The sequence below is a fragment of the Ranitomeya variabilis genome, chromosome 1 (genome assembly GCF_051348905.1).
Source record: "Ranitomeya variabilis isolate aRanVar5 chromosome 1, aRanVar5.hap1, whole genome shotgun sequence".
NCBI lineage: Eukaryota > Metazoa > Chordata > Amphibia > Anura > Dendrobatidae > Ranitomeya > Ranitomeya variabilis.
Window position 1 is genome coordinate 299,075,003 of NC_135232.1, and position 21,433 is coordinate 299,096,435.

At 43.5% G+C, this 21,433-nt stretch overlaps 1 protein-coding gene across 1 annotated transcript in view; it reads right to left on the reverse strand.

The window, feature by feature from the left end:
* The window catches only part of SGSM1 (small G protein signaling modulator 1), a 331,551-nt gene that overhangs the window by 205,847 nt on the left and 104,271 nt on the right, over positions 1-21,433 (reverse strand). Inside the window, exon 3 of the mRNA XM_077295680.1 lies at positions 19,394-19,469. Within this exon, the coding sequence (XP_077151795.1) occupies positions 19,394-19,469 (76 nt within the window). The remainder of the gene's footprint in view (positions 1-19,393; positions 19,470-21,433) is intronic.

The following is a 21,433-nucleotide window of genomic DNA, read 5'->3' on the forward strand; positions in this document are numbered from 1 at the left end:
TAGATGTGAACTGCCTCCCGCCATCATAGACACTCCTTTTGATGATGCTCCGGAGGTTCTCAATGGGGTTGAGGTCAGGGGAAGATGGTGGCCACACCATAAGTTTGTCCTCTTTTATGCCCATAGCAGCCAGAGATGCAGATGTGTTTTTTTGCAGCATGAGATGGTGCATTATCATGCATGAAAATGATCTTGCTGCAGAAAGCACGGCTCTTCCTCTTGAACCATGGCAGGAAGTCTTGTTTTAGAAACTCCACATAGATTATGGAGTTCATCTTTACCCCTTCAGGGATGATAAAGGGGCCAACAATCTCTCTCCCCATGATTCCAGACCAAAACATTACTCCACCTCCTCATTGTTGGCGCCTTAGCCATGTTTTTATGGGGTGTCCATCAACCAGCCATCCTCCACTCCATCCATCTGGACCATCGAGCATTGCACGGCACTCATCGGTGAACAAAACAGTTTGGAAGTCAGTTTTCATGTATCGTTTGGCCCACTGGAGCCGTTTCTGCTTGTGAGCAGTGGATAAAGGTGGTCGACAGGATGGCTTACGCACAGCTGCAAACCTCTGAAGGACCCTGCATCTTGTTGTTCTGGGGACGTTGGAGGCACCAGCAGCTTCAAAAACTTGTCTGCTGCTATGACAAGGCATTTTTGCAGCTGCTCTTTTAACCTTACGCAATTGCCTGTTGGAAAGAGTCCTCAATTTTTCCTTATCAGCGCGCACACGTGTGTGCTGGGAATCAGCTACATACTTCTTGATTGTGCGATGATCACGATGAAGTGTCTTGGCAATGTTGATTGTAGTCATGCCTTGACCTAAATAATCCACAATTTGTTGCTTCTCAGCAGCCGACACATCCTTTTTCTTTCCCATTTTGGCAAAAAATGTAAGCTGCTTAATAATGTGGAACAGCCTTCTTAAGTAGTCTTGCCTTTATTTGGACACACCTGCCAAACTAATTTGCAGAGGTATCTGCAATTGCTTTCAGTGATATAAAGAGCCCTGACACACATCACCATCAATGAGTTTAAATGACAAACAACAAAATTCTAACCTTATCACTCCTAAACTCTTTGTGCATAATAATTTGGAACACAGTGTATATGCCATAAATGTCTGATAGATGCAAGTCCCTATTCTGGAACTTCCATCTAGGTCCAGAATGGGGGTCCCATGATGCCCTCTTCTGACTGGTGCCACACCACTACAACTGGATATATGAGTACGTCTCTGTATTCACTTCTATGGCAGTTCTGAAAACAGCTGGAACCTCTGTTCATATGTCAACAGCAGAGTATCGTACTGTTTTATCTTTGGCTTTTTTTTTGTCTCTTCTGAGAAAAGTTAGCAGAATGGTATACAGGCTCATAAAAGGTGTACAGTACAATATTTTATCAGTCTTTGATTTTTTAATAATATATAAATTAATAGTAGATATTAAACTGATCTATAGTACTAGTGTTCAACATAGGTGCACTTTTATCTGACATAATTAGGCAGCTGATAACGGTTACTATGCATTGATAAATTACTAAAAATACATAATTACCGTATTTTTCGGACTATAAGACGCACTTTTTTTCCTCCAAATTTGGGAGGAAAGTGTGGGTGCGTCTTATAGTAAGGATATAGCATGTGGGGAGGGGGGCAGCAGCGAGTGGGATCGCACTGTTAGCTGCTGGGGAAAGCACATGGCCCTGCTGATTAAGTGCAGTGAATATTTATTAGCTGCTCCCCGCCCACCGTTCAGCTGAGCGATGAGCGGGGAGCAGCAAATGAATGCTGCACTTAAGCAGGGACACACAGTTTCCCCAGCACTGATTCCGGGGAGAATCTGTGTGTCCGGGGGAGGAGGCAGCAGCAGCAGGGGCCAGGAGATCGCTGCATACCTGCCTGTGCTGGACGCTGAGCTGTCTGGTGCACAGGGAGGACCTGTGATGATGTCAGAAGTGGGCGGGCTGGAGCATCACATGGCAGCTCAGAGCCCTCCCTCTTCTGACATCATCACAGGTCCTTCAGACTCCCACCTAGAATCTGCAGCTTCCTCTTATGTCCTGCGCTGTGGAAAGGCAACAACAACAGGGAGGGCTCTGTGTGTGTGCAGCCATGGGATGCTCCAGCTTTTACCTCACAACAGTGTGGCTGGCTGCCACAATTAAGAGGTCAGTCTTTACAAAACACAATAAAGCACTCTGCCACTCCTTTGGTGAACTATAACTAACTCCCAGCATGTCATAGGATCTGCAGGACATGCTGGGAGTTATAGTTCTCCCATGGGATTTTAAAGCAGCACTCCAGTGTTATTTTGCAGTGCTGGAGTGGTGCTTTCACTATAAGCCCTGTGCACACATTCTTAGGGCTCATTTCCACATGCGAGGCGCACGTCCGTATCTCGCATGTGGAAACCAAGCTGTGGAGCCGGCACTCCAGAGCGGAGCGTGCGGCCGCATAGGAACACATGGAGCTGCACAGCTCCGCTCCAAAGTGCCGGCGCCAGAGCTTGGTTTCCACATGCGAGATACGGACGTGTGCCTCGCATGTGGAAATGAGCCCTTATACTCACCCTCCAGCGTATTCATATCGTACTTCACAGACACCACACTGGTCCCGCAGCTTCCAACATAATAACATACTATTATATATAATAACACCACATATAATAGTATGTTATTTATGTTATTAAATATTTTACCACATTTTTTTTGCTTCAAATATTTTTTTCCCTATTTTCCACCTCTAAAACCTGGGTGCGCCTTATAGTCCGGTGCGTCTTATAGTCCGAAAAATACGGTATTTGACAACTCTGCTTTTTCACTTACAGAGGTAGTGTTATTTTCTGAGACAATAATTGACATAATGTTGACCAACTATAATTTTATGATGATTTCACATCAGTTGATATTAAGTCAATTTAATTCAAAGAAAAAAAAAAAATGTCTATTACTTCCAGAGAATGTACAGATCTACAGTAGTACGGTAGTTATAAGGAAGGGGACCACATGAGGGTCCGTCTTGTAGCATGCCTAAGTTGTGCTACTGTATAATAAATTACCGCATAGCTTACTACTGCTAAAGGTATATATATATATATATATATATATATATATATATATTTTTTTTTTTTTTTTTAATCTACTGAAAACAAAAGGAAAAGGAAATAATGTAACAATTAAAAAAGATCTGTCCAATGAATAATATTTGATTGCATACAGTAGATGCTTATCACAAATGTCCTTGTGCACTGGCAGTGAAAGCATTCTAATGAGCACTGAAAGCCGGATTTATATAATGGGAAAATATCATTGTGATTACATGAACTCCTTGAATAAGTATTTCACGTGAAATAATTTTACTGGCAGAGTATCTCATGCTGTCACAGCATATACAGTCATTGGCAAAAGTGTCGGCACCCTTGAAAATAAAGTATTTTTCCCAGAAAATGATTGCAATTATACATGTTTTGTTGTAATACATGTTTATTTCTGGACTCATTGCTGGCCACTTCAGAACTCTCCAGCTGTAACGACTCGTTGTCGAGTGTCCGTCCCGGTGTAACAGGCCAGATTGACCCCCCGCCGAGAATATACCCGGGGATAACGTGGCCTAGGCCAGATTATATCCGTTCGGGTCAGAATATACCCCAGCTGCTGTAGATCAGATTCACGCTTTTGAGAGCCATTGAGTAATACTCAATAACAGGGCCCCAGACAGTGCACAGTGGGGCCCAGACAGCGCAAGGGGCTGCAGACATCACACAGGATTGAGTGATATTCTCAAGAACGGGGCCCCAGGCAGCGCACGGGGGGCAGAGCCAGCGCATGGGGCTCCAGACATGGCACAGGGGCCCCAGACATTGCACATTGCACAGGGGTCCCAGACATCGCACAGGGGCCCCAGACATCACACATCGCACAGGAGCCCCAGACATCACACATCGCAAAGGGGCCCCAGACATCACACATCGCACAGGGGCCCCAGACATCGCACAGGATTGAGTGATATACTCAAGAACAGAGCCCCAGGCAGCGCACAGAGAGGCAGAGACAGCGCATGGGGTCTCAGACAGAGCAAGGGGTGCCAGACATTGCACAGGGGCCCCAGACATTGCACAGGGGCCCCAGACATCACACAGAGGCCCCAGACATTGCACAGGGGCCCCAGACATCGCACAGGGACTCCAGACATTGTACATCGCACAGGGGCCCCAGACATTGCACAGGATTGAGTGATATACTCAAGAACGGGGCCCCAGACATCGCACAGGGGGTCCCAGACAGCTCACAGGGGGCAGAGACAGCGCACAGGGGCCCTGCATGCTGTTTCTTCCCCCCTTGCACACTGTCTGGTGACCCGTGCGCTGTATCTGCCCCCGTGTGCTGCCCGGTGCTCCTGTGCGCTGCCTGGGGCCCTGTGTGTTGCCTGGTGCCCCGTGTGTTGCCTTGGGCCCCGTTATTAAGTATATCACTCAATGGTTCTCAAAAGCCTGAAAAATCCGATCTACAGCAGCAGGGGTATATTCTGGCCCAGAGGGGTATAAACTAGCCTAAGCCAATTTATACCCCAGGGCATAGTTTGGCCGAGGCCAGAATATACCCGAAATATAATCTGGCATATGCTTCTTTAACCCGGGGTATATTCTGGGCATAGGGGGTTAATCTGTACTGCTACACTGGGATTAGGGGCTCCTTCCCTGTCCCTAACGCTAGGGGTGCCTTAGCTTGCTCTGTTCCCCTGATTACTTCTGATGGTTTAGCCGAAAGGGCCATATACCTTGCCTTAGCTCCTGAATCTGCCCTCAGTCTGTACCCTTCCCCCACCCAGGGAAGAGGGGAGTTGTAGTGTACCGTAATACACAAACCAGACTAACAAGGTAATATAAACAGGGAAAACGAAAATACCAACCATACAAATATACTTACACGAACAACAGAGGAATGCACAGGGGACTGGAGAATGGGTTAAACCAAAGTAGGAGAAGAAGGTGAATTACCACACACTCAAAACCAAGCAACATTAACAGATAAATCCATCAACAACCTCCTGCCATGCAGCAAAAGCTAACTCTGACAGTAATTGCTAGCCAGGGCCCACATTTTGTAGGGGATTGGAGTGGTTAACAGTGAACAGCTGAGCCTTAATGCAGGAAACTTCTAGGAGCTCTCAACTGAGCAGATTAACCCCCACACTGCTTAAAGTTACCTGTACTGTTTAATATGAAGGTGAAGTGCTTCTAATCAGTGCAGGAGTAGGAGAAATCAGACGCTGCGGTCTTCTGGCTCCTCTCTGTCGCAGTAATCCCTTGACACGAGCACTTTTTTTCTATTCATATCTGGGTGCTTTTTGTTTGGAGTCATGGTCCTACTGGAAGACCCATGACTTAAGATGCAAACACAGCTTTCAGACACTGAACACTACATTGACATCCCAAAAACCTTTGGTAATCTTCAGATTTAATGATGCCTTGTACACAGTCAAAGCACCCAGTGCCAGAGGCAGCAATACAAATCCCTGAATCACAGCCTGGTTGTGTGATTGCAGCCAGGTATAATATTCTCTGAAACATTACGGTCCTTCAGCGAAAATATACTATTAAGATACTAGCCTGTTGCTGCCCCTGGCCAGATTTCTCTCGAGCTGCATCTGCAGATTGACAAGCCAATCCTTATGTAATGTGAGGGAGAGAACTTTTAATCCCCTCCAGCGGCACTGGGAGAAGCCTTCCAGAGCAGAGCCATATTAGTCTCATATCTGGCTTTGGTCCTCCAGACGGAACTTCAAACTATATTTTCTCTGACCAAAGTAGCATTTCAGAAAATAATATACCGTATATACTAGAATAGAAGTCGACCCGAGTATAAGCCGAGACACCTAATTTTGCCACGAAAAACTGGGTAAACTTATTGACTCGAGTATAAGCCGGGTATGCATTGTCCCCTCATCCCTATCCTGGTATGCATGGCTCCCCAATCCCTGTCCTTGTATGCATGGCTCCTTATCCCCCATCCTTGTATGCATGGTTCCTATAAAAAAAAAAATATATATATCCTACTTAACTTGCCTGCACGCCCTAGCAGCATCTCGTTCCGGTGCCAGCAGCTGTTCCTGCCGAGCGATCATGTGACCCCGCTCATTAAGGTGATGAATATTCACTCCATACCTATGGATATTCATTACCTTAATGAGTGGGGCCAAGTGATCGCTCGGCTGGAAGAGCTGCTGGTGCGGGAACGAACGAGATGCAGCGAGGGCGAGAAGAAAGGTAAGCAGGATGTGTGCTGGAAGCCGGCGGCTGTCACTGTGCAATATTACAGAGAAATGAATATTCATTTCTCTTTAGCAGTGGCACAGGCTTTAGCCACAGCTGCCGACTCCTGCTTCTGTGACCCGCTGCTCTGCCGTTCCCCCTCCCTCCCCATCTTTCTGGCACTGAAAAACTTATACACGAGTATATACGGTAACTTTCTACAATTGTGCAGTCAAGCTCTGATTCATACTGCCCGCAGCGCAGTTTGAACATTACAAATCGCCCAATATGTTCCTTTTAAATACATGCATTTTGAACAAAAATCATTTTGCAGATTCGTTTCACTAAAATTTTAAAAGAATTAAACAAATTCAAAAACAAAATTCAGGTACATGTCCAGTGTTATGAATTCTCAATAATATGTACATTTTAATTTTTAAATAGAAGAAAAAAAGAAAAAGATAAAAAGGGAGAGAAGGGGTTACATACTGTGAGATAGCGCATGTGTTGGGGGACACTCGCTTGGCAATGGGATACACTCAGACAGGCACGGTTTTTCACTTAAACAGTCTATCCGGTTTATTTTATGCAGCATAAACCAGGACATGCACAGTTCATTATATACATTTCATATACGGCTTCAACTCACAGACACTAAACATGCTGGACTTCTCACTTCGTCCAGTTACCATGGGTGACCGTACGCCGAACAGTTCAATGTCCGTGGAACACAACAAGCACCAACAGTCTGTTCCACTGGCAGATACGTATCTGCCGTTATGATAGCTCCCTTCCCAGGTGTTACCTTTCTGGAGCTCCTGCTCCACTCGCTGACCTCCTGTCATTCCCCTCTCCTCCAGGGAAGCTGCCAAACTGGGATCACCAACTTGCCTGGCAGGCACATAACAGTCAGTCCAGATCCTCAGGTGGGCTGTAGCTCCCAAAATGCAGTGCCATGGCAGACTCTGCACACACGGCCTCTCTGTGCGCTATTCAGGACGTCCATCCCCACCTGGGACCGTCCAACACACAGGCCCCCAAGTCCAAGGCCTCCCCATGTGCTCTTCAGGGATCTGGTCCTACTCCCAGGACCTCCCAACACAGAGGCCTTCTAGGTCCTGGCACACAGACCACTCAGGTCCATACACAGGAACCATGTGACCCACACCCTGGTCACATTATGAAGCTGTAACCACTCCCATAGATGGGTGCTGTGTGTGGCTACTTCGACCCACCCAGCTTTCAGAACTAGCCCTGCCAGCCTCCCTCTAAAACAACACAATTACTTGTAGTACTACAGGTCCCAGAACAACCTTACTTCAGGCTGACAGCGCAGAGTATCTTCCTCTGCGACACATATACCGGCCATTCACAATAATGCCGGACTTTGTCTCATCACCATAGTTATGCCTGCGACTGCTATGCATTCTTATGTCCTCAATAATCCTCCATGCGTATTCTGGGGAGACCATGCAACGCCCCCTACCTGTAACAGGGGTCACTGCATCACAATATCAAAAGGTAAGAAATGAGGAGAGGACAAAGGGGATAAAGGAAAATCTCTTTGACTTTCTCCTGATGTTCTATTTGTCCAAAGGATGATACAGTGACGCCAGCGGTGATTGTTCGTAGGGCTCATGTGTCATAAAAACCTCACGTGAGCCACGGGAATATGAGTGCCGACACGGGAGGTGAATATAATTGTTTTTATTTTAATGGGGCCAAACATAGGGATTGAGAAGGAGTTGTCCTAGTATTGGACAATCCCTTTAACTCATTCTGCAGTCAGCTACGTACAGTGAAACAGGCTGCAGAAGACAAATGGTTCAAATGTTTTAATTAAACCCAATTACAAACATGATTTTTAGTCCAAAATACAGACATTTTAGCAGAAAAAATAATAACACTGAAGGTGGCTCACACCCTGAAAGTATCCTAAAAGACGGCTTTTAAAAAATAAATACGGTAAATAGCCATTGTATTGAGCAAAATATTGCAATTACAGTAAGATATGCCAATTTAGCTATATATATTATATACAGCAAAAGAGGAATTTTGAAAATCAAAGTTATTTTAGCCTTCTCCTGAATTTTAGAATGCAATGTAGTAATGCAAAATACTAAACACTGGCGCTCCCCACCAAAATCGATATAGGGAACTTCTTACGGTAAAGATAGGCTTCTGGAGCTGCTGGTGAATAAGACAGGCTCTGTGTTGCTCCAGTCAGTAGAACAAGAAATAGTATGATAACAAAAAATCACCGAGCAGAAGAAAGATAGGTTGAAAAAATGTCAAAAATTGTGTGAACTTGCTGCGTTTCTGTTCATTGGCAGTGAATAAATTAAAAATTCTAGAGGGAGTAGATAACCTGGTATTCAATAGATGCGGGTAGAAGGCAGCGGAAGATATAAAGACAGGAATCACTGTGGATTATAATGAGAGTTAATTTACCTGTTTGGCTTGCTATATTTTATGGAGTATAATAGGTATTCAGGGGTCAGTGTCCTTTGCTTGTACTCACTTATCTGTCCAGCGGATGAGGGTGAATTCGTACGTCAATTAAGACTGGTGTTTGGATATTTTGGGGTATATACACTTTGTCATAGATACCCCAAGCAAGATAATTGCACTTTAGCTGAATCAAAAGGCAGTTGTGGTGCATATACTGGTGTAAATGATACTGTGAATACAGAGATTTAACCAAAGCAAATAGAAGTGCACTTACTGTTATTGTGTGCGGTCTGAGTTGCACTCACTGGTGCCAGCGTGCGGTGCTGCTAGAATAGGTCACCTTACAAGACGTGCAGGCAGAGAGAATAGACCACCAGGGGCATGCCAGTGTGTGAATCCCGCGCTGAATCAGAAGAACGCTGGATCCTCGCGTGCTCCGGCCGGAAACAACGCTGAGGCCGTGGCGTGGATGGCAGGGGGCGGAGCTTGGTGTGACGTCACAAGGCTCAGGGATGGGTGCGCGAGAGAGACACAGCTAACCAACACGTTTCGATGGCCTCAATCCCTCTTCAGCAGTAAGTTCACACAATTTTTTACATTTTTTCAACCCATCCTTAGCTTCTTCAGTGCGGTGATTTTTTGTTATCATACTACGCAATGTAGTAATGATTTGCAGTGTGATAAAAACCACAGTCAACCCATGTAAAAAACTAACAGGTAAAAAACATTATGCAGTTTGCTACACATTAGTAGACCAAAAGTCAAAATGTAAACACACTCTTAGGTGCTTGGGAACACCCACGAAAAGGGGTTCAAATCTTTTCTTTCCTCCGTAAATATAACCCCCTCCAGGTGGTGTTCCTACATGAGACCCAACTCACCCCAAACACATGTAGTCTCCTAATGAAACCCTGGGTTCAGGGGTCCCTACACTCTTATCACACAACATACTCGAAGGGAGTTTCACTACTTGTGCAGAAATCGTTTAGGTGGGAGGTAATAGCTTCATGGCCTGACACCAAAGGTCACTATATTTTCATTTATGCATACCATGAGGGTTCACTATTGTCATGCCAACTATATACAATCCCCCTCTGGCTAATCTGCAAGTTTTAAAGGGAATCTGTCTTAAAGGGAAGAGGCAGCACTTGATATGGCATTGCCTTCATATTGCAGCCCTTTGGAAAGAGGTCATAGCCATGCTCATCGAGTTGATACAATCCTCTGGTACCACTCTGCCCTAAGGTATGTTTATTAGGAAACTTTCATAAGGAGACCTGGCCTCAATACACTCACAATCTTCTCAGGTTTTTGCCGTCAGGCTCAGTCTGGTGATTTTTGAAAAAGCAGGATCCGGCGAATGATGTTGCCGGATCCGTTTTTTTCTCATAGACTTGTATTAGCGCCGGATTGCCTCACGTTTCGTCCGTCTTTTGCCGGAGCCAGCAGCCAGCCAGCCACAGCCTGCCATCAGCCAGCCAGTCACAGCCTGCCAGCAGCAGCCAGCCATGTCTTCTTCTGGGCGCCCTCCACCACGTCGTCAGCGCTGTGAGGTAAATATTTTTTTTTTTTGTTTTCCTTTTTGGTGATGTTCACATAATATAAATATATATATATATATATATATATATATATATATATATATATATATATATATATATATATATATATATATATATATAATTTTTGTATAACAGGAAGAACAGGAAGCTGCAGCATCAGAGACACACAACACAAACACAGATCATTACAGACATCACAGTACACACAACACATAAGCCTACATCCAAGCACATAAAATAAAAAATTTAGTTTCCCGGTTCTGCGGCTCAATCTAGAGGTCCTCAAAGCGCTTCCCAGAGTCGTCGGCGTGAGCGTCAGGGCGGTCACCATCGAATAAGTACCTTTTTTTTTTTCCACTTTATGTTGTTGTTTTGAGTCTAATGTCTTTGTTTTTGTCTTTTTCAACAGGCTTCACAGCGTGCTCCTGACTCGAACGGTGAGGAGGCCGGGCTAGACTTCGACCTCCTCATTGATCTAATCCGAGAGCGGGAGCCGCTGTGGAACATGGGGGACTAAAGCCACGCAGATCTTGGTGTTACCCGTAGGCTCTGGAAGGAAGTATGCCAACAACTTGTGGACCATTGGGAGGACCTTGATGTTCGGGCCCAGAATCAAGCGCGTAAGTATTCACAGTTCAGTTATGTTGCTGGATGTAATGTACTGTATTCTAACCAATTTGTGCATTCACTTTACAGGCGAAAGAGTTGTCAAGCGGTGGCGGTCAATCAGGAATCGCTTCAAGAAGGAGTTTAACAAGGAGATGCAGGCCCCGAGTGGATTTGGAGGACGCAGGAGCAAATACAAATATGCTAGAGCCCTGTCGTTCCTCCGGTCGACGATGGTGAGCATGTAACATGTCTAACACTTTTTTTGAGGTTTCAGCCAGGGCCAAGCAATATCAATATATTAATTACCATTTTTTTTTCTTTTTTCCATACCACTGTCCGCAGCACTCGGGAGCCTGCAGAGTTGAACCCTTCTGGAGCGATCCCTCAGGAGACCGCTACCGTGGGACACTTCGACAGACCCGACCCCTCTGCACCTTCCCTCACATCTGATCCCTCGGTCCCATCCACCAGCGCTGGAGCATCGTGGCTGACTTCGTTACATGAAGCTGCTGGTGAGGAAATAGCTTTTCCTTTACCCCACCCCTCTGACACTGCTGCCACCTCTAGAACACCTGTGGGTTTCTGGGCGGCAGCACCAGAGGGATCAGGAAAAGAGCTATGCGCCCGAGTTCTTGCATCTGAACGCAGCCTTCCAGAACTGTCTCAAACTGTTGTCTAAGCAAATGACTGCAGGATTTAATTTGCTCAACAACAGTATTCTTGAGTTGCACACACGTCTGGATAGGATGCATTCAGATGCAAGTAAATCACCAAACCACTCCTTTTTCCATGCAGTACTCCAGCGCATAGACAAGCTATCTCTTGACCAGCAGATGCATGTAATGCAAGTCTGCCAGTTTGCCCTAGCGCATGTTACCTCCCAAGCCCCTCCACCTGACCCAGTAGTTCCTTCCGCACCTGCCCCCATTCCAGCCACTGTCCCTTCTCCCACTCCTATACAATACCAGCATTGTGCCCCATACCAGTTCCCAACCACATCATCTGCGCCTCCACTCCCTGCCCACTACCACCAGTCTCCTTCCACACCCATCATGCCCCAAACACAACCCTCTTCTCCACCCACCACTTCTTCTGCCTCCCAATCCCTCCACTCCACCCTTCAAACCTTCCAAAATCCCAACACTACTCCCGGTTTTATGTCCACACATTCTCTTTCTTTCTCCACCCCTTCACCTTCTGTTTTTCCTCCTGATCCGCCACCACCACAATCCTCTCTCCACACTCCCACTGTCAAAGTGTCCCAATCTGACAGCCCCTCCAGTATTATCTCCACCCCACACTTTTTAAATTTATAAAAATGTTGTAAAAAAATTTGTAAATAAAACAATTTTTTGGTTTAAAAAGTTTGTGTTTCATTTATTAAATTATAAGGTTAAATATTTTGGGTAAAACAAGGTACAATACTTTGGTTAAAACAGGTACAATGCTTTGGGTAAAACCTAACCAGGTACAATACTTTGGGTAAAACAGGTACAGTACTTTGGGTAAAACCCAACCAGGTACAATACTTTGGGTAAAACCAAACCAAGTCCAATACTCTGGGTAAAACCCAACCAGGTCCAATACTTTGGGTAACAAGGGTCAAGACTATTTTTTCAAACTATTTCATCCTGCCAGTGTACTCTTCCTTGAGGTGAAATAAAAGTATTCAGCAAATTTGTCCCTCATTCTTGAAACTGACACAAAACTTCTATAAGTATTGTTCTGATAATCATGCAAGGTGGTTTCTTCAAAGTGGTCATCAATGGAAATCTGTTCCTTGCATATAACAAAATTGTGCAGGACCACACAAGCTTTCACCCCCCTCGTCAACAGTGTCACTCTTCAGTTTGATAGCGGTCAACAGAACTCGCCATTTTGCTGTTAGAATCCCAAAAGCGCACTCCACCATTCTTCGTGCTCGTGTTAGGCGGTAATTAAAAACTCTCTTAGTTGGTGTCAATCCACTACTTGAGTATGGCTTCAGCAGGTGTTCAGAGAGTTGGAACGCTTCATCTCCACCACATACAAATGGCATTGGTGGCCCAGAGGTTTCAGGCAGCGGTCTTGGTGGTGGAAATTGGAAGGTGTTTCCATAAAGAGGACGCCCCATTGCAGACACTTTAAAAACTTGGGAATCACTGGAGCGGCCATAGTCCCCAATATCGACCGCTATAAATTTGTATTCTGCATCTGCGATGACCATGAGCACAATGGAGAAATATTTTTTGTAGTTAAAATATTCAGATCCAGATGCAGCAGATTTGACGATGCGGATATGTTTCCCGTCCACTGCACCGAAACAATTGGGAAACTGGCAAATTTGTTGAAACTTTTCTGCTATTTCCAGCCAACTCTCCGTAGTGGGATGTGGTATAAGATTTCCACAATGCAAGGCAGGTGAGCTTCACAATTCCCGATATGGTGGAAATTCCAAGTCTAAACTGAAAATGGAGTGAAGAAAGGAATTCTCCAGTTGCAAGGAATCTGTGAATAAGAAGGAAAGCAAAAATTAGTACAAAATACCAACAATAACATTACAGTTATAAGTCAGCTTTAACAGTAGGAGATACAATAAAAATAATTATTAAATCATACCAGCAACAACATTACAGTTATACAGTGGGGCAAAAAAGTATTTAGTCAGTCAGCAATAGTGCAAGTTCCACCACTTAAAAAGATGAGAGGCGTCTGTAATTTACATCATAGGTAGACCTCAACTATGGGAGACAAACTGAGACAAAAAAATCCAGAAAATCACATTGTCTGTTTTTTTATCATTTTATTTGCATATTATGGCGGAAAATAAGTATTTGGTCAGAAACAAACAATCAAGATTTCTGGCTCTCACAGACCTGTAACTTATTCTTTAAGAGTCTCCTCTTTCCTCCACTCATTACCTGTAGCAATGGCACCTGTTTAAACTTGTTATCAGTATAAAAGACACCTGTGCACACCCTCAAACAGTCTGACTCCAAACTCCACTATGGTGAAGACCAAAGAGCTGTCAAAGGACACCAGAAACAAAATTGTAGCCCTGCACCAGGCTGGGAAGACTGAATCTGCAATAGCCAACCAGCTTGGAGTGAAGAAATCAACAGTGGGAGCAATAATTAGAAAATGGAAGACATTCTAGACCACTGATAATCTCCCTCGATCTGGGGCTCCACGCAAAATCCCACCCCGTGGGGTCAGAATGATCACAAGAACGGTGAGCAAAAATCCCAGAACCACGCGGGGGGACCTAGTGAATGAACTGCAGAGAGCTGGGACCAATGTAACAAGGCCTACCATAAGTAACACACTACGCCACCATGGACTCAGATCCTGCAGTGCCAGACGTGTCCCACTGCTTAAGCCAGTACATGTCCGGGCCCGTCTGAAGTTTGCTAGAGAGCATTTGGATGATCCAGAGGAGTTTTGGGAGAATGTCCTATGGTCTGATGAAACCAAACTGGAACTGTTTGGTAGAAACACAACTTGTCGTGTTTGGAGGAAAAAGAATACTGAGTTGCATCCATCAAACACCATACCTACTGTAAAGCATGGTGGTGGAAACATCATGCTTTGGGGCTGTTTCTCTGCAAAGGGGCCAGGACGACTGATCCGGGTACATGAAAGAATGAATGGGGCCATGTATCGTGAGATTTTGAGTGCAAACCTCCTTCCATCAGCAAGGGCATTGAAGATGAAACGTGGCTGGGTCTTTCAACATCATTCCATGTCAAGTGAACCAATGATTTTTACCACTATATTTTTAATTCTTTTGAGATTTTGTTATTTGGTAATAGTGTGTCAGAGAATGCAAAATGTGAAGAAAAAAAAAATTCTAGATTTTTTTTTTATTTTTTATTGATTTTCAAAGTTCGGAAAAAGTGCGAATTTCGGTGTTGCCTGCCTTTACATTTCTCCCCATAACTCAGGCTAGAAAAGAGATAGAGAAACAAAATAAACACCATTCTACTCAGAACTGTACAGGCTTTCACCAGATATGTCACAAGAGTATTTTTGATAATATTTTACCTATGTGAACGCAAGCGCAAAACTTTAAAACGCATTTCCGAAAAAAAACGTTTAATTTAAAAATTTCAAAAACTGCACATGTGCCTGCTATGCTCCTATTCACATCTGTACCTAAATACAAGATGGGATCATGATGGGATCATATTTTAAAAAATAAAACTATTACAGTGTCAGTTCAAAAATCTTGATTTCAGATCTGCTCAGCTTGTGGTCTAACAGTGTGAGGTCTATATTTACAAAATAATCCATGATTGCTAGATATTACGGTATTATTTATTATGTTACAGAGTATTAGAAGCAGGACAGGCCGGCAGCTCCAGCCTCCACAGACCGTATTCACACCACATCTTATCACCCAGGCAACTCCTCAAATGGAGGGAGAAAATAACTCTTAACATCCAGTTCATGTATTGTACGAACCAGGACTACGGGGAGGAGGAGAGTTTGTTATAACATCGGTTACAGGAAGCAGAACCCATCACAGGGACTCAGCAATACCGGACTGTCATCCCATGTAGTGGAAATAAAGACAGTGACGTCTATGAAGTGGTAGAAGGCGGCACAAGATCGGCCATGGATGACAACTGGTGATGTGACCTGTGAATATGATCGGCGCTGGCGGCTACTGGACTCTCCAAACATTGTGAAAATTAAGACGTAGAAGTGACTTTTCTGCACCTTCTGGTCCAGCGCCGTCCTTTGTGTATCCAAGAAAATCAGACATTGTAAAAGTGAACAAAAATCAGATATTAACTCAGGTGGAGCCGAGCACCATGACAGGCTGCACATACTCTGACACAGAAGGAAACGGCCATTGCTAGTGAGCGCTTATGGGCAAGATGACATTTCACCCACTAGAAGGGACACATTGATGAGGCCAGTGTAAAAACCTACTAATTGTTTGATTAGTTCATATTTTATAGAACGAGGATTTAACTACTGGACTATTCTTCTTAAACACTTCAGAAATTACATGTTTAGTGATATAGTAGAAAAAAAATCGTTCCATGTATAAATAGGTGGTAGAAATATTGGTTCTTTTAATCTTGTTTTTAACATATAATTAGGATCAGACTGTACTTAGAAAACCACACTTGAGGATGTGATCACCTTTTATCTTTTGGTTTGTTCAATGAATTCAGGTTGAAAATGCTGAGCAAGTTGTGTTATGATGATTAAGATGTATTTATTCTGGCACTTCAGTAGTTTTTTGTGTTTCTTTATTGATACATATAAATGCTGAATGCAATAAGTTGTAATTTGAAAAGAAAAAAGGAAGAAACTCACACAAACATAAAATCAGATGATTCAAGGCTTAAAAAAAAAATACAAATGTGATAGATCCCAAGTTGAATTCCAGTACAAATATAAACAAGGACACAAGTAACACACATGCATGTTTTCACAATTTTAAAACATACGTTTTTTTCAGAATTGCGCCTCAAAATTTTTAATTTGATTTCTCCAAAACAAAATATAAAGAAACATAGTCTTGTGACATATCAAATGAAAGCCGGTACCGTTCTGAGAAAAATGATGCCTCTCCCACCTCTATATCTTAATTCTAGCCCGAGATATGATAAAAAATGTAAAGCCATACCAGGCCAAAATCCATGCTTTTTCAAAACTTTAAAAATCTGTAAAAAATTAACTGATGAAGAAAAAAATTCTAAACTTTTAATTTGTAATTAACTAAAGTTGTACTTCATAAAAACAAAAAATAAAAAAAATCTAAAGACGTAAGGTAAAAAAAATATTCATATTTGGATCACTTGATATGGAATGACCCGAGTCCAATGATCCAAAGCACACCGCCAAGGCAACGAAGGAGTGGCTTCGTAAGAAGCATTTCAAGGTCTTGGAGTGGCCTAGCCAGTCTCCAGATCTCAACCCTATAGAAAACCTTTGGAGGGAGTTGAAAGTCCGTGTTGCCAAGCGAAAAGCCAAAAACATCACTGCTCTAGAGGAGATCTGCATGGAGGAATGGGCCAACATACCAACAACAGTGTGTGGCAACCTTGTGAAGACTTACAGAAAACGTTTGACCTCTGTCATTGCCAACAAAGGAAATATTACAAAGTATTGAGATGAAATTTTGTTTCTGGCCAAATACTTATTTTCCACCATAATATGCAAATAAAATGATAAAAAAACAGACAATGTGATTTTCTGGATTTTTTTTTCTCAGTTTGTCTCCCATAGTTGAGGTCTACCTATGATGTAAATTACAGACGCCTCTCATCTTTTTAAGTGGTGGAACTTGCACTATTGCTGACTGACTAAATACTTTTTTGCCCCACTGTAAGTGTGCTTTAACAGAAGGACATACAATAAAAACGGCTTACCTAAGAGTCACCATCAGACGCTCCGCAGGTGAAACTGAGAAGTGGCAGTAAGTATCACTTCTTGTGATGAGGTGTCCAATCCGTTCCACCACAAGTCGAAGTTCTCCGCTTTCATCCGCACGTAGCTGAAAAACTTCTCTGGGTCTCCTCGTAACTCCATGTATAAAGTAGAATAAACCCCACGCGTCATTCTCTGTGCTGTGATTGGGTGGATCCAAAAACGCCGTCGGCGCAGACGCATGATGCGCTGTGTCTCTCGCTCCTTCTCCAGAACAATCGCTTTCAAACAATTTGCCTCCACATTAATCTTCAGAATGTTTGCCATCACGCTTTTCATCTTCGCCACTTGCTCCTCTACAACCTGTAAAAGATGGGCTGTAGGAACACTGTATATATAGGTGTACAGTAGCCAATCACGTTTGGGAGCCTCCCCTGGGCGCTTTTAAAAACCGGATCTGTCGTAAAACGGATTAAAAAAAAAGACGAAAAGGATGAAAAACTGATGTGACGGATCCATTTTTTTGCCGGATCCGTCGCATCAGTTTTTCACAATTTATGCCGGATCCGTCACCCTGCCGGATTTAGCCTGATGGCAAAAACCTGATGTGTGAAAGCAGCTAGGGAAACATTGTTTTTGTCTAGCAATGCTATCACCATGAGATGGATGAGTAGAAGACCTCAGCGAGATTCATACTGTGTCAATATGGCAAATATGGTAAATACTGCAGCTTTTTATGTGTGGGTGATATACAAAAATAGACACTGTCCTCAAAATTTTGATAAGGTATGAATGCCTTATTTTTATTCTCCTTTGACTCACATTAGTCCCCGGGTGATGTGGAATATTCTCTCATGATTAAAGTATATATTTGGTGCCTGACATTGGCGTCTTATGCTTTTGGCTTAGATGTTAGACCCATGGTATGTTAAGGGCAAGGTTAACTTTGCCAGACAGTATGAATTGAAAATGCTGTTTGTTCTTCAATAAAACGACTTTTAGAAAATCCCACACTCTTAGACCTCACTCAAACATCCATTTTTCAGTTACCGTATATGTTCTGTGTTTTTCAAAGATAAAACATGCAACCATTATAACTAGAGGAGGGAAAACCCTAACAGTAAAGTTCAGGGTCCGTACTGAACATCTAATTTTCGGGCATGGACCCCAAACACGGGCTTCACGAAATCCATTTTATTGTTTGGGTTCGGCACCCCGAACTTTACTGATGAATACTCCCATCAGCCGCCACCTGCTCTTGCTGCTATTATTGGCAGAAGGTGTAGGCTAATGGGAGTAGTAGTTTCATCAGCCGAAGCCAGTGACCAGAGGTAAACTTTTTAACTCTGGTCACAGCTGTGGGCTCATGCTGTCATTTGACAGTGTGGAAGCCAAGGCTCTGGCGGCAATGATTTTACTGCCGATCAGAGGCAGTGTTTGCCGTGCTGTCATGCACATGACAGCGTGGCAAAGACAGGATGTTCGGACCCCCCATTCAAGGGAACGGGGTCTAGGTTCGGGTACTTTTCTGGTACCCGATCCAAACTTTTTTTTTTTTTACTTTTCGGCTGAACTCCCATGACCCAAAGATCCATAGGTTCGCCCATCACTAATTATAACCTATAGATCTGTTAGCATATTTGTGGGGGTTTTTTTGTGAACCCCGTGTCCACAATAAATCCCCCAAAACACGGAGACATGCCAATTTTTGACACGGGTCTGAGATTAAAATTACCCATACAAGTCTATGCGTCCATGAGATTTACTAACAGCACTTTTTTCAGAATAGAAAATTCAGTGATAGTAAAAACTAACACGCAGACCTAACACTGCTGAAAACTGGATCCGAAACATGGATGAAAATCAAACCTTTTTTACAATAAGAAAAAAACTGCTGATGTCTGAATGAGGTTTTAGGCGGCGTACAAGTATATAATTTCCTCAGTCGCAACCAAAAAACGTCACTGTAGAGATTTTCTAAAATTCAAATAAACATAAGTTGTGTCTTTATCACAATCGCATTAAATAACGCACCACAGATCCGAAATGTGAGCAAGGGGGTTTCACAGGTCAATAGCTGAATTACAAATCTACATAATTAGTGTTTGGAGCATCTCAAGATGTTTCATGCAGCACAGGACTTGACACCTTACCACAGAAAGAGATTATGTGACTGCTGTCTTCATGCACAAATTTCCTTGTAACGGCTTCTTCCATAATTTGTTTAACCTACAAATGACAAAGAAAGAAAAAAAGTTGAAAATAGAATGGAAAATATTTTGGTATTGTTGGACAATGCATGTGTGAAGCAATGGTGACAAGTAGCAGTCAATATTTTAGAATCACAATACTTCCTAATAAATATTCTGAAGCATGCCGTAAGGCTACGTTCACATTTGCGTTGTGCGCCGCAGCGTCGGCGACGCAACGCAAATGTAAAAGCATGCACAACGCAGCGTTTTGTGACGCATGCGTCCATTTTTGCATGGTTTTGGGCGCAGAAAAAACTGCAACTTGCTGCGTCCTCTGCGCCCTGACGCATGCACCACAGTGACGCATGCGTCACAAAACGCAAGTGCAACGCATGTCCATGCGCCCCCATGTTAAATATAGGGGCACATGACGCATGCGGCGACGCTACAGCGCCCGACGCTGCGGCGCAGAACTCTAATGTGAACGTAGCCTAACTATATATTTTCATCCGATTTCTAAACATTAAGCACATGGGCTCGCATTGGTACAGATTGCTAGACTGAGGTATAACCAAGGAATTTTTGAAATACAATTCTGCAGATAGACCTGATTTACCACATGCACCTCACGCTTCTCTCCTGTTGGTAATTTTTCCTTGCAATTAGAGGGTTTATCCCCACCCACCCCTTCATGCTCCCCCCCAAAAAAAAGTAATCCACTATTCATAGGATGGGGTATTTATTGCTGAGGATATAATCACTAAAACCCCCAGCGATCTCGAGATGGGAGCTATGAAAACTCGTCCTGAATTGAGCGGAGGGGTGGAGTGTCTATGGGATTGCCGAGTACAGCGCTCTACTTTTTTGGCAAGTCACATACAAAATGAACGAAGTGGAGATTGATCGCACTAACCGGTACTCCATTGAAGACAGGATTTCAGGAGAGCTAGGGTTCCCAACGGCCAGATTGCCAGAAACCAGAAGTTTATCCCTTATTCTATGGTTCCTTTGTTCTCACGGAGGATAAACTCCCACAGATGTACGCCATATTGCCCTCTACACATTTAAAACACAAAGATGCTAGGCCAACCCAAGAGGACATGTGTATAGGGAGTCTGGAGGAATGATTGTCATCCAAACCACATGTCTATGCCCCAAAAGTGTAGAGTCGCATAAGTCTGACAGCAACTCCCTTCTAAAGAAAAATTTATTTCCAAAAATATTTTCCACATGAATAGCCCCAATTTAACACAGCCATCTGAATATAAATTACTAATTTCTGATTAAAAGTACACACATGAAAAACTTGAAGAATAAATTTGTCTTATCACTGTTAATTGATACTGAATAACGTAAAACGGTGTAAAAAAAGAAAAGGGATATTATTATTTATTTATATAGCACCATTTTTTCCATGGTGCTGTACATGAGAAGGGGTTAAATACAAATTATAGTAAACAGACTAACAATAACAGACTGGTACAGAGGGGCGAGGACCCTGCTCTTGCAGGCTTACATTCTACAGGATGGTGGGGAAAGAGACAGTAGGTTGAGGGTTGCGGCTGCTCTGGTGTTGGTGAGGCGGAAGCTCCGGCCGATAGTGGTGAGGAGGCAGCGGGGTCATTGCAGGCTGTAGGCTTTCTTGAAGAGGTGGGTTTTCAGGTTCCGTTTGAAGGGTGCGAAGGTGGTTGATAGTCGGACATGTTGGGGCGCAGAATTCCAGAGGATGAGGGATATTCGAGAAAAGTTTTGGAGGCGATTAGGTGAGAAGCAAATAAGTGTGGAGGAGAGAAGGTCTTGGGAGGACCGGAGATTACGTGAGGGAAGATATTGGGAGATTAGTTCAGAGATATATGGGTGAAGACAGGTTATGGATGGCTTTGTAGGTCAGTATTAGTAATTTTAACTAGATACGCTGAGGGAATGGGAGCCAATGAAGAGATTTGCAGAGGGGAGAAGCGGAGGAATAGCGAGGAGAGATGAATTAGTCGGGCAACAGAG